General features: G+C 37.8%; 3 protein-coding genes across 3 annotated transcripts; 2 read left to right on the top strand and 1 right to left on the bottom strand.

Annotated features, from left to right (window-relative positions):
- The first annotated feature begins 114 nt into the window (after positions 1-114).
- gpr6 (G protein-coupled receptor 6) lies at positions 115-3273 on the top strand. The gene is made up of 2 exons (XM_077710235.1): positions 115-550; positions 1422-3273. Exon 2 carries the CDS (start codon positions 1441-1443, stop codon positions 2413-2415), a length of 975 nt encoding a protein of 324 aa, XP_077566361.1. The 5' UTR covers positions 115-550; positions 1422-1440; the 3' UTR covers positions 2416-3273.
- Positions 3274-4849: 1576 nt separating this feature from the next.
- On the bottom strand, positions 4850-5766 carry ccdc167 (coiled-coil domain containing 167). Its single transcript, XM_077712319.1, has 4 exons — positions 5640-5766; positions 5437-5531; positions 5228-5280; positions 4850-5118 (listed from the first exon to the last, which is right to left on the bottom strand). Exons 1-4 carry the CDS (start codon positions 5688-5690, stop codon positions 5003-5005), a joined length of 315 nt encoding a protein of 104 aa, XP_077568445.1. The 5' UTR covers positions 5691-5766; the 3' UTR covers positions 4850-5002.
- Positions 5767-6074: 308 nt separating this feature from the next.
- Positions 6075-14404, top strand: kif25 (kinesin family member 25). Its single transcript, XM_077712317.1, has 15 exons — positions 6075-6232; positions 6321-6386; positions 7077-7184; positions 7261-7405; positions 7473-7576; positions 7644-7729; positions 7809-7848; positions 10697-10764; positions 10824-10898; positions 10956-11090; positions 11156-11305; positions 12634-12788; positions 12874-13077; positions 13432-13587; positions 13652-14404. The coding sequence occupies exons 1-15, from the start codon at positions 6164-6166 to the stop codon at positions 13801-13803; spliced, it is 1713 nt and encodes a 570-aa protein (XP_077568443.1). The 5' UTR covers positions 6075-6163; the 3' UTR covers positions 13804-14404.
- The last annotated feature ends 415 nt before the right edge of the window (positions 14405-14819 follow it).

The raw sequence follows: 14819 nt of genomic DNA, 5'->3' as shown, positions 1-14819 counted from the left end.
TAATATTTTTGTCTGTTTTTAGTTCAAAAATTATGTTGTAAAATCTAAAAATATATTTAAAAAAACTAAAATAAACATTGTTTTAGATCTATATAAAAACGGAATATTCAGGGATTTTAATCCAGTTATTTTAATCCATTTATTAAAAAAAAAATCTAAATATTATATCTAAAATGGTCAGGGTGGAGCATTTTTTTTTTGCATTATTACGACCACCAATAACAAATTGAAAGCGGCACTCCCGCCTGGTCTCTCATCTGTCTCCCCGGGCGACCAAGCGATGAAAAACACCCTAGAAGCAAAGTCCGCTTCCCTTAGAAAAACCCCGCCTCCTCCCCCGTCAGGCCCCACCCCCTCTCCCGGCGTGACGTCAGGGCCGTATAAAGCTGTCCCCGGAGCGCGTCCGCCGGCCGCTCGCCGCACGCCCGCTCTTCTTCGCCAATGCTTGTTCGCGCCGGTTCTGACCCGGGTGTGCGTCCCACGCGGGAGGAGCACCGCCAACGCCAGCGGAGATCACCGCTTCCCCGCCAGACTCTGCTCGTCGCAGAAGGTAAGCTGCACTTTTGCTCATTTATTTCCATTTTTTTAAATGTTTTTTTTGCATATGGATACTTAGAATGGGAAAGACCCATATGGCTATTCAGCACCATGGACAGCTCCATAACTGGTGTGTTCTGAGTGCTATGAATAGCCAGTAATGTCATTTTTTAAAAGAAAGCTCTTGTTACCATGTGCAAAAGCAATAACTGGCAAAAAATGTATTTTCTATTTCTATATTTTCATCCTCTTGCTACTGCAAATTTCCCCAATACGGGATGGATAAAGTCTTTTGGTTGCTGGTCAAATGGTGACAGTGAGTGTACTGTTGACCAGCTCTCAAAATTATATTCATGAGAGAAAGTTTAATATCGAAGAGAAGTGTTTATTATATAAGTACTGTTTAATATCTAAGTACTGTTTAATTTGAAAGACAGAAGTTTAATATCCAATTACTCCTTATTATCTAAGTACTGTTTAATATCTAAGTGCTGCTTAATATTTAAGTACTGTTTAATATCTCAGTACTTTTGAAAACAGTAGATTTAGATATTAAACTTTCATGAATATAATTTTGAGAGCTGCTTTCAACAGTACTTAGATTTTAAACAGTATTTAGATATTAAACAGTACTTATTTACTTTAACAGTACTTAGATATTAAACAGTATTTAGATATTAAACAGTACTTATTTACTTTAACAGTACTGATATTAAACTCTCTCTCTTAGATATTAAACTCCCTCTCTCATGAATATAATTTTGAGAGCTGCTTTCAACAGTAAACTCTCCAGGAATACAACATAAAATCAATATAAAATGAATGCCAAAAGTATTTTTCCACCTCTCACCTAACCACTCCCATTCCCTCTGTCTCCCCTTCAGGAGGAACCCCAGCCCGGCGATGAACTCCTCGTCGCCCTGGGCCAACGAATCGTGGTCAGACGGCAACGACAGTTGGGCTTGGCCTTGGGACGAGCCCACCCCGACCTCCACCTCGCCCGTCAACCCCTGGGACATCATGCTGTGCGCCTCTGGCGCCGCCATCGCCTGCGAGAACGCCATGGTAGTCGCCATCATCTTCTACACCCCGGCCCTTCGCACGCCCACCCTGGCGTTGGTGGGCAGCCTAGCCACGGCCGACCTACTCGCCGGCGTGGGCCTGGTCCTCAACTTCGTCTCCCGCCGTCTCCTGTCCTCGGAGACGGCCGGCCTCCTGACGGTGGGCTTCCTGGTGGCCTCCTTCGCCGCCTCGATCATCAGCTTACTAGCCATCACGGTGGACCGCTACTTCTCGCTACACCACGCCCTCACCTACTTCTCCGAGAAGACACTACGCTGGGTGCACGCCATGCTCCTAGCCACCTGGGGGGCGGCGCTAGTGCTCGGCCTACTACCCGTGTTAGGCTGGAACTGCTTGGGAAGACCCTCAGCCTGTAGCGTAGTGCGTCCGCTAACCCGTGCTAACGTCACGCTACTAGCCGCCGCCTTCTTCCTGGTTTTCGCCCTAGTCCTGACCCTCTACTTGAAGATCTGCAAGGTGGTTTGTAGACACGCCCACCAGATCGCCATGCAGCAGCATTTCTTCGCCGCATCGCACTATGTGGCCACTAGGAAGGGAGTGTCCACCCTGGCTATTATTTTAGGGACTTTTGGCGCCAGCTGGTCGCCGTTCGCCATCTACTGCCTGGTGGGACGCCGGGACTACCCGCCGGTGTATACCTACGCCACGCTGCTGCCCGCTACCTATAATTCCATGATCAATCCCATCATTTACGCCTTCAGGAACGCCGAGATCCAGCGGTCCTTCTACGTGCTGATCTGCGGATGCTTTCGGGCTAACGCCGCCTACCGTTCCAGGTCGCCAAGTGACGTTTGAGGTCAGAACAAACTAACTAACTAACTAAAACAGGATGGCTAGTGGCTAGCTAGCTGGCTAACTTCAAGATAGGTTCCTTTACATCGGCAAGTGGAACGTTTCCAGGAGAAGAAAGGACGCCATACTGGTTTTGAGGTTAGATTCGGAACGTGATGGGGGAAAGTTGGACTTGGTGGGTAGCACATTATAGTCCAGATGTTACACAAAGGAAATTACAAGATTTTTGGCTTCAATTCGGGAGATTTTTTGGATATTCCAAGTCATTTGAATGTGAATTTTCGTGCTGGATGAGATTATTATTGTAGCGTTATGGAATATTTCAATTTGAAATCTCACACTCGGAAAAATTAACATGGTGGAGATGGCCAAATTCACATTGTTTTATATTTTAAAGTTATGAGTTTAAAGTCATAATATTGTGGTATCTTGAATCTTATTAGTACTAAAATTTACATTTTACCAAAATAAAATAACATTGAGTCTTAATTTTTGCATTAGCCAAAAAGTCGCCATGTTAGAAATTTATGACACTAAAAAAAAATGCAGATTTGTTACATTTATTCACTCTGCAATGTATAATATTTTTAATTTCTCTTATTTTTTTAAGCAAAAGTACCACCTCAGTATAAAATGGGATGTTACAAATCAGCACTTTAACTTTGAACAAGAAAAAAATCACCATTTCATCTGTGAATGTACCATCAAAAAACAAAAAATCAGCAAAAAATTTGCACTTTACTCCGTTTTTTTCCCGTTTTTAAATGCCAAAGCAGTATTACAACAACCCTTGTATTGTGACCAGTGTGCCATTTTTATATTTTCTATGTTTTCTGTTGACAGGTCTATTTTCTATCAAAAAATAAAGTGCTCCAATTGCAAAAGAAAAAGACTTCCGTGTCTTTTTTTGTTGTATTTTCTGTGCACGTGTTTTTGATTTTTTTTTTTCCAGCGCAGCTGCCGCCATTTGACGGGACTAATGGCACATTGACGGCGCAAATTGCTCGTTGGCGAGAAATTGCTTTCATTCACAACGTGTTTGCTTTCACAGATTGCACGTGGATTCCGCAAAAAAACGTGACGGAGGAGAAGATGGGCGACCAATCGGATCGTTTGGAAATCAGAGGAACCCACAAACCAATGGGAAAGACCTTCAAAGTCAAGGGAATGACCTAAAGTGACCGGGTAAGTACCCTAAAATTGAATTTTAACCAAAAAAAAAAAGTTTTGACAATGATAGACTGTCCAACTGGCCCTGTCCAAATTTCATAGTCAATCTTTAAATCTCATTATACATGTTTAATGTGAATAAAAGACAAAAAAATATATTTTTTTTGACAGGAATGTCAATGGCACCCATTTGGTGGACTTTTTGGGCAAAAACATTGAACCAAAAGTGACATGTAAGTACCCTAAAATTTAATTTTAATGCAAAAAATGCTTTTGACAACTGGCCCTGGATGGTAGATGTCCAAATTTTTTAGTTAATCTAAAAAAATGATTTTTTTGTTGCTTTTATTCTATATTATACATGTATAATATAGAATAAAAGCCCAAAAAAATAATCATTTTTGACTGGAAGGGACAAATTAATGAATGTCTATGTCACCCATTAAGTGGACTTTTACTACAAAAAAAATGTGACCAAAAGTAACATGTAAGTACCCTAAATTTAAATTTTAACTAAAAAAAATGCTTTTGACAATGATAGATGTCCAAATTCCAATCTTTAAATCTCATTATACATCTATAATAAGAATAAAATCCCCTAAAAATAATTAATTTTGACCATTAGGTGGACTTTTTGGGCAAAAAAATGTAAGTAAGTACCTTAAAATGAAAGTGAAACCAAAAAAAATGAACAAACTGGCCCTGGATCCTCATCCGTCAGTACCATTGACGGCATGTACGTTCTTTTTCGGGCCTAAAAAAATTACCCAGAGTTTGACATGGCTGCCATGAAAAAGTGCTTGAGCAGAAATGTCTTTTTGGACGGTTACCACGGCGACAGGCGCAGATTGCGCGTGGGCGAGATGATCGGCAAGTTCGGGGTGCGGCCATTTCTCGGGAAATGAGATATTAATAAATCAAACTCTTTTAATGATAAACATCCTTTCCATTTCTAGTTAATATTTCCTAAATATGATATATTTTAAAGTTTTCCTGCATTACGCTTCTATTGTTGACCATTTCAATTTTCTTCCTGGAAGCAATGAGTCACGTAATGAAGTCTGAAAAAATAGATTTAATGGGAAACCAAATACACTCTTGATTTTCCACCAAAAAATAGACTGACTCAAAAATACTCTCAAGTAGACGGAAAAAAAATAAGAGGAGAAAAACAAAATCCAACCTTAATTGTATTTTTAAATAGTACAGCTGTGTTTTCTATAATAATTCTCATCATAACAAATCAATAATAACAACTCATAAGCAATTTTTGCATTATTACAGTCACTTTATTGCATTTGAATGAACAGTAAATGATATGAAAAGGCCATAAATGAAGTTATAGATAGGCACATGGTCAGTTTTAATTCATAGCACCCACTTTGGTCAATGGTAGTATTAAAAATACATATTTCTTGATTTATGAAGAGTGGTCGAATAAGAAAAAGTAGCAAAAAAAAGCACAGACGGCCAATAAAGCCACAGATAATAGTGTATTCTTCCTATTGGCACTTCGTAAGAGCTGTAGTTCTTTATCTGGAGGGTAGAAAACACAAAATTAATTCATGAAAAACATATTTTATATTTATTTAATATACTTATTTAATATTAACATGTTTTAGGTGAGTTTTAATTGTCTTCATACCCAGATTCCGCACCCTTTCGATGATGACTGCCATTTCTATTTCCAGTTGTTGCCTGCAAAAACAAAAGTAATTTTTGAAAAATATGGACTAATTTGGCTGCCATTGACGATTATGGACGACTATTGGACGTCCATCACTGGTAATGTCACTTGAAATATGTTATATGATGATGATCAGAGACTATATTAGAGATGATAATTAGTGTGACCTTTCTTCCTCGGACAAATCTCCTCGCCTGCTCTTGAATTCTGCCGTTTCTAGGTTGTCATGGCAACGAGTCCGTCTCTCCTCCAAGCGGTCAATCTGCATTGATATGTATCACACAGTCAAGAAAACGACTTTTGCCCTTTAAATGGCAATTCAACCGAGTTAAAACATTTCAAGTGGAATCAGAAATGTCTGGTAAGTTACCTCGCTAGCGACGCTGACATTCTCCCTTCTTTTATCTTTTGCATTCACCATTTTTCAACATAAAAGTCGTGTACATTGACTGAGAAATTTATGAATTAGCATGACGAAGGCGGAAGTGAGTTTCTTCTTCGTCTGTTCCACTGTTGACAAGTGTTTTTGTATAACTTATTTTCTGCTTTCTTTTACTTTTTGGTACACTAGCGCCCTCTAGCGGAAGTTATGTTTACTTGTCTGGATCTGCCTGGCAATTGATGACCAAACAACCACCTGCTCTGCTTGTCGTGGTAGGTACTTTGTTTGTTATTAAGTTTGTTTAAAAGGTGATTTTTGTGGAAAAGTAATTTGAAAACTGCATTATTTATAGAAGGCTTTCGCGACAGTTAAGCAGTTCGAAGTCGTTCTGATCGTTTCTAATCGGATTGATGGACGTGAGAGGATTTAACCCCCGTACTAACAGCCTAGTTACAGCTAAATACACCTTCTCTCTTTCTAAAACATTTTATTTTCCCTTTCACATAGCCAAAATGCCTCTTTTTATTAACCGTGACCAAATATTTGCGCATCAAGTGCACCTGCTGGAACATAAACTACGGGTAAGTTATATTTATGATTGGGAAATGTTATTTGAAGAAGCACGTTTTTCCATTGTTATAACATTTCTTATTGACATTCTTTTTTTAGGGTAAAGAAGAGCGAATACTAGAATTGGAGACTGAAAATGCTATTCTTCATATAAGGCTTGCTGAGGTAAGAGGCTAATTTCATATTTTTTATTGCATAATTGTTTTTGTGTTACATATTTATTGTCAATATTGAGTTCCTTTTGTTTTACGGGTGTTACTGGATTAAAGCTCCATTATAGCTCCATTTATGTATTTATATCTTTTATATATATATATACACATATACACATATACATATATATATATACACATATACATATATATACACATATACATATATATATATATATATATATATATATATATATATATATATTTATATTTATATATATATATATATATATATATATATATATATATATATATATATATATATATATATATATATATATATATATATATATATATATATATATATATATATATATATATATATATATATATATATATATATATATATATATACACACACACACACACATATATATATATATATATATATATATATATATATATATATATATATATATATATATATATATATATATATATATATATATATATATACATAGACATATACACATACATGAACACATGCATAGACATACATAGACATAGACACACGTGTATATGTATATATGTGTATATGTGTAGTATATGTGTATATGTGTAGTATGTGTATATGTGTAGTATATGTGTATATGTGTAGTATATGTGTATATTTGTATGTGTATATATACATATATATTTTTAGTCTGTGGCCAACCTGGAAGAGGAAAGAGAAGAAAAAAACATCCTAAAGATGGAAGAGAAGAACACACGTTTACGTTCAGCTGGTGTCAAACTCATTTCCGAAGTCAAGGTAAGTTAAAACTTGCCCTGACATGTTCATAAACAAGACACTTTCCAAATGTTTGATTTTTTTAATATTGTTTTAGACGTTGAAGCAGTGCCTAAGTGAGTTTTTTGCCGTCTATGGGGGTTTTGCAACTGAGCTGGAGGAAAAGAGCAAGCAGCTGCAGGAAATTGTGGAACAACAAAGATGCTCTTCTTTAAAAGAATGTGACCAAGATACTGTTGAGAGTAAGTTAAATTTGGGCCTAATTTTGATAATCATAGAACTTTGGCTAAAACTATGTTTTTTATTCAGATTTACAAGAACGGTTAAGTGCTCTAGAGCGATCTCTAGAGGAGGAGCGGGACAAATGTGGAGTGGAAAGGCAACGGCGGAAAGAACTTCATAATACGCTTGTGGTGAGTTTATGACATTATTTGTTGTTATAAGTTGTATTTTTGTATTGATTTTTTTTATTTGTGGCAGGAGTTGAGAGGCAACATACGTGTCCACTGCAGGTTGCGACCACTCTTGCCTTTCGATGACGTCCAATCCTCCCCTTTCAGCTCCGGGTGCGTCTTATAATAAAGACAAAGTACAAAATGTCACTTTTTGGATCTGTGTTAAAGTACTGTTGTGTTCATTTTCCAGGCCTGATTCGTCAGAGCGGGTGATTCAAGTTGTCAGTGATGTAAGTTGGACTTTATTATCTTATGGGATGCTATGCCTTTATATCAAATCAAAAGACTTTATTGGCATCATACATAGCTGTGTGTAACAAAAAAGGTGAAATATTATTTAACAAAGGTGCTCTTAAATGAGTCAAAATGTTCAAAAGTCTGCACTTTGATGGCCCACTTTTGAAATAGGTCCAAAAAAATGTGTTGAACTGGCTTTGTTAGTTTACATTTTTTAACTTATAGAGTACAGACATAGGTGACAATGTTGAATCAAGTGGGGTTGGGCTGCAGTGGATGGGGTGGGGTGAGGGTAGTGGAGGGGTGGGGGGAGGATTTTGCTAAAACTATCCGGCCGGTCTTGACCGAGCTGACTTCCAAACTTGAACCAACGGGGGCTGGGCTGCAAAAAGCAGCTGATGGCAATGCACTGATTGCACACGGAGCACACTAGTATTGAGGAAAGCTTTGCCCTTTATGAAAACCTTCATTTTGTGGAATAGTTTGAAATTAAAGACTATTTTTGAGGGATGTTATGCCTTTATATCAAATATAATGCCTTTATCGTCATCATACACAGCTGTGTTTAATGAAATAGGTGAAATATCATTCCTAAAAGTTGCTCTTAAATGAGTCAAAATCAAAAAAAGTATGTGCTTTGATAGCCCACTTTTGAAATAGGTCCAAAACATATATATATATATAGAACTGACTTTGTTAGTTTACATTTTGCAACCCAGACAGTACAGACGGACATAGGTGACAATGTTGAATCAAGTTGGGTTGGGCTGCTGTGTGTGGAGAGGGATGGGGAGGAGAGGGATGGGGAGGAGAGGGGAGGGGAGCTTTTCCCCCAAGCTATCCGGCAGGTACTGACCGAGCTGACTGACAAACTTGAACCAGCGGGGGTTGGTCTCCAAGAAGCACCTGACGGCGATCCACTAATTGCACGCGTAGGACATTAGTATTGCAGGAAAGATTCTTCTTTATGAAAGCCTACATAGTTTGAAATGAAAGCCTAGTTTTATAGAATGCTACGCCTTTATATCAAATCAAATGCCTTTATGTTCATCATATACAGCTGCATATACTAAAATAGGTGAAATATAATTCAACAAAGTTAAAAAATTAAATGAGCCAAAATGGTTAAAACACTGCATTTTGATAGCCCACTTTGGAAATAGGTCCAAAAAATTATGTAGAACTGGCTTTGTTAGTTTACATTTTTTAACTCATAGAGTACAGACATAGGTGACAATGTTGAATCAAGTGGGGTTGGGCTGCAGTGGATGGGGTAGGGGTGAGGGTAGTGGAGGGGTGGGGGGAGGATTTTGCTCAAGCTATCCGGCCGGTCTTGACCGAGCTGACTTCCAAACTTGAACCAACGGGGGTTGGGCTGCAAGAAGCAGCTGATGGCGATCCACTGATTGCACACGGAGCACACTAGTATTGAGGAAAGCTTTGCCCTTTATGAAAACCTGCATTTTGTGGAATAGGTTGAAATTAAAGACTATTTTTAAGGGATGTTATGCCTTTACATCAAATGAAAAGCCTCTATTGTCATCCTATGCAGCTGTGTATAATGAAATATGTGAAAAATATGTTATTTAAAAAAGGTGCTCTTAAATGAGTCAAAATGGTCAAAAGCCTGCACTTTGATGGTCCACTTTCAAAATGGGTCTAAAAAAAGTCTTGAACTTTCTTTGACAGTTTACTACACCAGGCAGGATAATACATAGTTGAATGGAGGGAGGTTGGGCCAGTGAGGATGGGAGAGTGGAGGGGAGGGGGGAGGTTTTGGTTTTGCCCCAACTATCCAGAAGAGACCGACCGACCGAGCTGACCGACAAACTTGAACCATTGGGGGTTGGGCTGCAAGAGGCAGCTGATGGCAATCCACTAATTGCACACGTAGGACATTAGTATTGCAGGAAAGATTCCTCTTCATGAAAGCCTATATAGTTTGAAATGAAAGCCTAGTTTTATAGAATGCTACGCCTTTATATCAAATCAAACACCTTTATGTTCATCATATACAGCTGCATATACTAAAATAGGTGAAATATAATTCAACAAAGTTAAAAAAATTAAATGAGTCAAAATGGTTAAAAGACTGCATTTTTATAGCCGCCTTTTGAAATAGGTCCATAAAAAAAGTATTGAACTGGCTTTGTTAGTTTACATATTGTAATCCATACAGTAAAGACAGTCATAGGTGACATAGGTGACAATGTTGAATCAAGTTGGGTTGGGCCGCTGTGGGAGAGGAGGAGAGGAGGAGAGGAGAGGGGAGGGGAGGAGAGGGGGGAGGTTTTTGCTCAAACTATCCGGCCGGTCTTGACCGAGCTGACTGACAAACTTGAACCAACGGGGGTTGGGCTGCAAGAGGCAGCTGATGGCAATCCACTAATTGCACACGTAGGACACTTAGTATTGCAGGTAAGATTCCTCTTCATGAAAGCATATACATAGTTTGAAATGAATGCCTATTTTTAAGGGATGCTATGCCTATATAACAAATGAAAAGCCTTTATTGTCATCATACATTTTTTATAAAGTCTATCTGTAAATATATAAGTATTTTCCACTTTAATTAATAACATTATTTAAAAAAAAGTTTCCATCTGAAATGGAAAATGATTAAAAGACATTTTCCATTACAAACAAAAAAAAGCTCAAATAAAAATTGCTTTAGATCTATAAAAACTGCCTATATAGGGCTTTTAATCCAATTAAAAAAAATCTAAATATTACATCTAAAATGGTCCAACCCGAGTTTGACAAGCCACACCCACTTAGACAAATATGCTTTGTCATCAAGTCAGTTTAAAAGCTCAAAAGCCTTTTTTTAATCTCTTCCAGGACACTGTGGTGGTAAACTGCACAAAAGCGGGGGTGCCGCAGCAAAACAAGATGTTCGAATTTGAAAGGTAACCTAATTTATACACAATTTTTTAATATGGGCTTCATCCTAAATCAACTTTTGCAGAGTTTACGGACCAAACGACTCCCAAGAAGTCATTTTTGAAGAAGTCAAGCCTCTTCTGACATCTCTACTAGACGGGTAAGTGTCCAAGTAAGTATGGACAAAAATCTGTTTTGATATAAATCCCTACTTCAGCTATAACGTCTGCATAATGGCGTACGGCCAGACGGGAAGCGGGAAGACCCACACCATGATGGGATCCCCCGAATCCGAAGAATCTTGGACTTTACGTCGGGGCGTCATCGTCATGGCCGCCGCTGAGATTTTCCGGTAAGACAATCGGTGACCCCGAATCAATAAGTTGTAACCGGTATATTGATGTGTTCTCGATGCAGACTGATTTCCGAGACGCCGCCGTCCAGCCACGCCGTCGAGATGTCGGTGACGGAAGTCTACAACAACGACGTTTCGGACCTGCTCGCTAAAGACGCTGGGAGACGTCGGGAAAATGTCGGTTCGGCTGGTCAGGTGTCCTTCACTCAAGAGTGAGTGTTAACCGACAAAATGGTCGGGTAACGTTGATGCGATGCTAGCGTCGTGACTGGACGTTTGGTCGCCAGTCAAATGGTGACGGAGAGTTTACTGTTGAAAGCAGCTCTCGAAATTATATTCATGAGAGAGAGTTTAATATCTAAGAGATAGAGAGTTTAATATCTAAGTACTGTTTAATATCTAAGTACTGTTTCATATCTAAGTACTGTTTCATATCTAAGTACTGTTTAATATCTAAGTACTGTTTAATATCTAAGTACTGTTTAATATCTAAGTACTGTTTAATATCTAAGTACTGTTTAATATCTAAGTACTGTTTAAAATCTAAGTACTGTTTAATATCTAAGTACTGTTGAAACCGGCTCTCAAAAGTATATTCATGAGAGTTTAATATCTTAATATCTACCGTTTTCAACAGTACTTAGATATTAAACAGTACTTAGATATTAAACAGTACTTAGATATTAAACAGTACTTAGATAATCAACAGTACTTAGATATTAAACAGTACTTGGATAATCAACAGTACTTAGATATTAAACAGTACTTAGATGTTAAACAGTACTTAGATATTAAACAGTACTTAGATAATCAACAGTACTTAGATATTAAACAGTACTTAGATGTTAAACAGTACTTAGATATTAAACAGTACTTAGATAATAAACAGTACTTAGATATTAAACAGTACTTAGATGTTAAACAGTACTTAGATGTTAAACAGTACTTAGATATTAAACAGTACTTAGATGTTAAACAGTACTTAGATATTAAACAGTACTTAGATAATCAACAGTACTTAGATATTAAACAGTACTTAGATGTTAAACAGTACTTAGATATTAAACAGTACTTAGATAATAAACAGTACTTAGATATTAAACAGTACTTAGATGTTAAACAGTACTTAGATATTAAACAGTACTTAGATGTTAAACAGTACTTAGATATTAAACAGTACTTAGATAATAAACAGTACTTAGATATTAAACAGTACTTAGATGTTAAACAGTACTTAGATATTAAACAGTACTTAGATATTAAACAGTACTAAGATATTAAACAGTACTTAGATAATAAACAGTACTTAGATATTAAACAGTACTTAGACATTAAACAGTACTTAGATATTAAACAGTTCTTAGATATTAAACAGTACTAAAATATTAAACAGTACTTAGATACTAAACTCTCTCTCTTAGATATTACACTCTCTCTCATGAATATAATTTTGAGAGCTGGTTTCAACAGTAAACTCTCTGTCACCATTTAACCGGCGACCAAACGTCCGAGCACCTGCTAACATAATGTCGGCTTACAGGTCTGTTGGCGACGCCGAGGAGGTGGCGCGGATCATGAGCAGAGTTCTTCGACTACGAGCTCACTGTCCCACCCTCGTCCACGCCGACTCGTCACGCTCTCACCTGGTCGTCACCCTCACCATCTCCTCCAAAAGCCCTAATGCACAAGCTTTGGGTGAGGTCACCCACATATGAAAGTTGACTGTATGTAAAAGTAAAAGTTTGACATGAACCTGTATTTTTTTAATTTTTCCTCATAGCCCGTTGCCTGCAGAGCGCCAAAAAGCGAGAATCATGGAGTCCAAAGTGTCGCCGCGCCATGCGAAACTCACCAGAAGAAGGATTCCAAACTCCCAACTCCTCCGCTTCGTTATCTCCGTGCCACTCCCCGAGATTGGGCGGGGCGCAATCGCCGTTTCGGACCAAGCTGCAGCTGGTGGACTTGGCCGGGAGCGAGTGTGTCGGTAAAACTTTGACTAGATACGGTACCCGGACGTTTGGGCCCCGGACATTTGGTCGACAGACAGTTCTCTCTATCAGGATTATAATTTTGAGAGCGAGAGATTACCTTATTGATCGCTTTCAACATTAAATTATCTCTCTCTCTCTCATGATTATAATTTTGAGACAGAGCAAATCTGGCGACCAAACGTCCGTTAGACGAAACGTCCAGTCACGGTAAATACGAACTAAGTCAGTGTGTTTTTGGCATTGTTAAAAAAAAATTATAAAGTCAATTTCACTTAAAAACCGTCACAAACATGACGGAAATGCCGCCTGTCTTCAGTAATTTTTTTCTCATTCTCGCCAACAATCAGATATGACAGGAGTTTCCGGGGGTGCCTTATGGGAGGTCTCCTGCATCAACCGGAGTCTCTCGGCGCTTTCCGACGTTTTAGCCGCGCTAGCCGAGCAGAGGACGCACGTCCCGTATAGGAACAGCAAACTCACTCATCTCCTCCAGGACGTCTTAGGTAAGATAGATGGAAGCCTCAGCCCCCGTCTGCCTACTCATTTGTCTCATTTTTTATCCGCCAGGGGGCGACGCCAAGCTGCTGGTGATGCTGTGCGTGTCCCCCACTCGCCGCTTCGTCACCGAGTCGCTGCAGACGCTGGCGTTCGGGGTTCGGGCTCGACAAGTGCAACGCGAGCCGCTTAGGAAGAAAAGCCACGCCCTCAGAATTAAGTGATTTTAATCAATGACGACAATGGATTCCCTTTGAGGTACTGTCTAAGAATTAAATCATTAATGCACAACAAAAAAATTAAGAACATATTATGGGATTGAAATGATAGTTGTAAAAACTTTTTACACTTTTTAATATGATAATTTACCAATTTTTTTAGATGCTGTGGTGCAATATGATGCAAATTTAATTAGTTTTATGACTGCACTCTATCTTAAGCTACACTATTTGTTTTTTTTTAAAGTCACTGTGTTTTATATGTCTGTCTTTAAACTAGTTTAGGTCACTTCTAGTTTGTTTGTCAATTTTTTAGCCATTTCTGTGACATTTCTTATTATGTCTTTCTTTCTATTGTATTTTGGGATAAAACTGGTGTCTTCCTATTAGTTTCTGTTCACTTTCTATTCTATTTAAGGCACTTTCTGTATGACTTTCCTCTTATTTTCAGTCACTTCTTGGTGTATTTGAAGTAAATCTGTCTCACTTTTTGTCTATTCTGTGTCACTTGGTGTCTTTTTATGTAAGTAGTCATAGTACTTAATAGTAGTAGGAAATTTACAACAACAAAAAGTACTCATGCAATTTAATACAACTCTAAATACAATGTATTGGTTTGTGTCTTACTACTAGTACATAGTTATCATATATATTTGACAAAATATTCATTTAAATACAATTCAATGACCCTTTATTATTTTTAAATGGATTAGACTTCTTCAAAGATGATTATTCCAACATTTTATATATATTTTATATCATATTTATCCTACTTAACATACTTAAACCCAATGAACTCCAATTTTTCCCCCCATATTTTTATTTTATTACTTTTATTGCACTATTTTAAATGCTACCCCAGTTTTTTCTTCGTATTTTAATATGTCAATATTTTTATGCTTTTTCTGCTACTTTGTAGATAATAACCCAGAACAAAATGCCTATCGGCACTTTCTTCTTTGAGATTTATTGTATTTTTTTTCCTTCAGCGCAGGTGGGATATCGCAAAAAAAGCCGTAAAA

This window comes from Stigmatopora nigra, chromosome 2, assembly GCF_051989575.1.
Source record: "Stigmatopora nigra isolate UIUO_SnigA chromosome 2, RoL_Snig_1.1, whole genome shotgun sequence".
NCBI classification, from domain to species: domain Eukaryota; kingdom Metazoa; phylum Chordata; class Actinopteri; order Syngnathiformes; family Syngnathidae; genus Stigmatopora; species Stigmatopora nigra.
The sequence above is the reverse complement of the archived record's forward strand: the minus strand, read 5'-3'. Positions and strand labels throughout refer to the sequence as shown.

Bases quoted from the DNA above. Each gene is read 5' to 3' on its own strand.
- gpr6 (XM_077710235.1), top strand. From the start codon at position 1,441: ATGAACTCCTCGTCGCCCTGGGCCAACGAATCGTGGTCAGACGGCAAC.
- ccdc167 (XM_077712319.1), bottom strand. From the start codon at position 5,690: ATGGTGAATGCAAAAGATAAAAGAAGGGAGAATGTCAGCGTCGCTAGC. The intron at 5,281-5,436 runs GTCACACTAATT...TTGTTTTTGCAG, and splicing joins GATTTGTCCGAGGAAGAAAG to GCAACAACTGGAAATAGAAA. The intron at 5,119-5,227 runs GTATGAAGACAA...TCTACCCTCCAG, and splicing joins CGAAAGGGTGCGGAATCTGG to ATAAAGAACTACAGCTCTTA.
- kif25 (XM_077712317.1), top strand. From the start codon at position 6,164: ATGCCTCTTTTTATTAACCGTGACCAAATATTTGCGCATCAAGTGCAC. The intron at 6,233-6,320 runs GTAAGTTATATT...TTCTTTTTTTAG, and splicing joins TGCTGGAACATAAACTACGG to GGTAAAGAAGAGCGAATACT. The intron at 6,387-7,076 runs GTAAGAGGCTAA...ATATATTTTTAG, and splicing joins TTCATATAAGGCTTGCTGAG to TCTGTGGCCAACCTGGAAGA.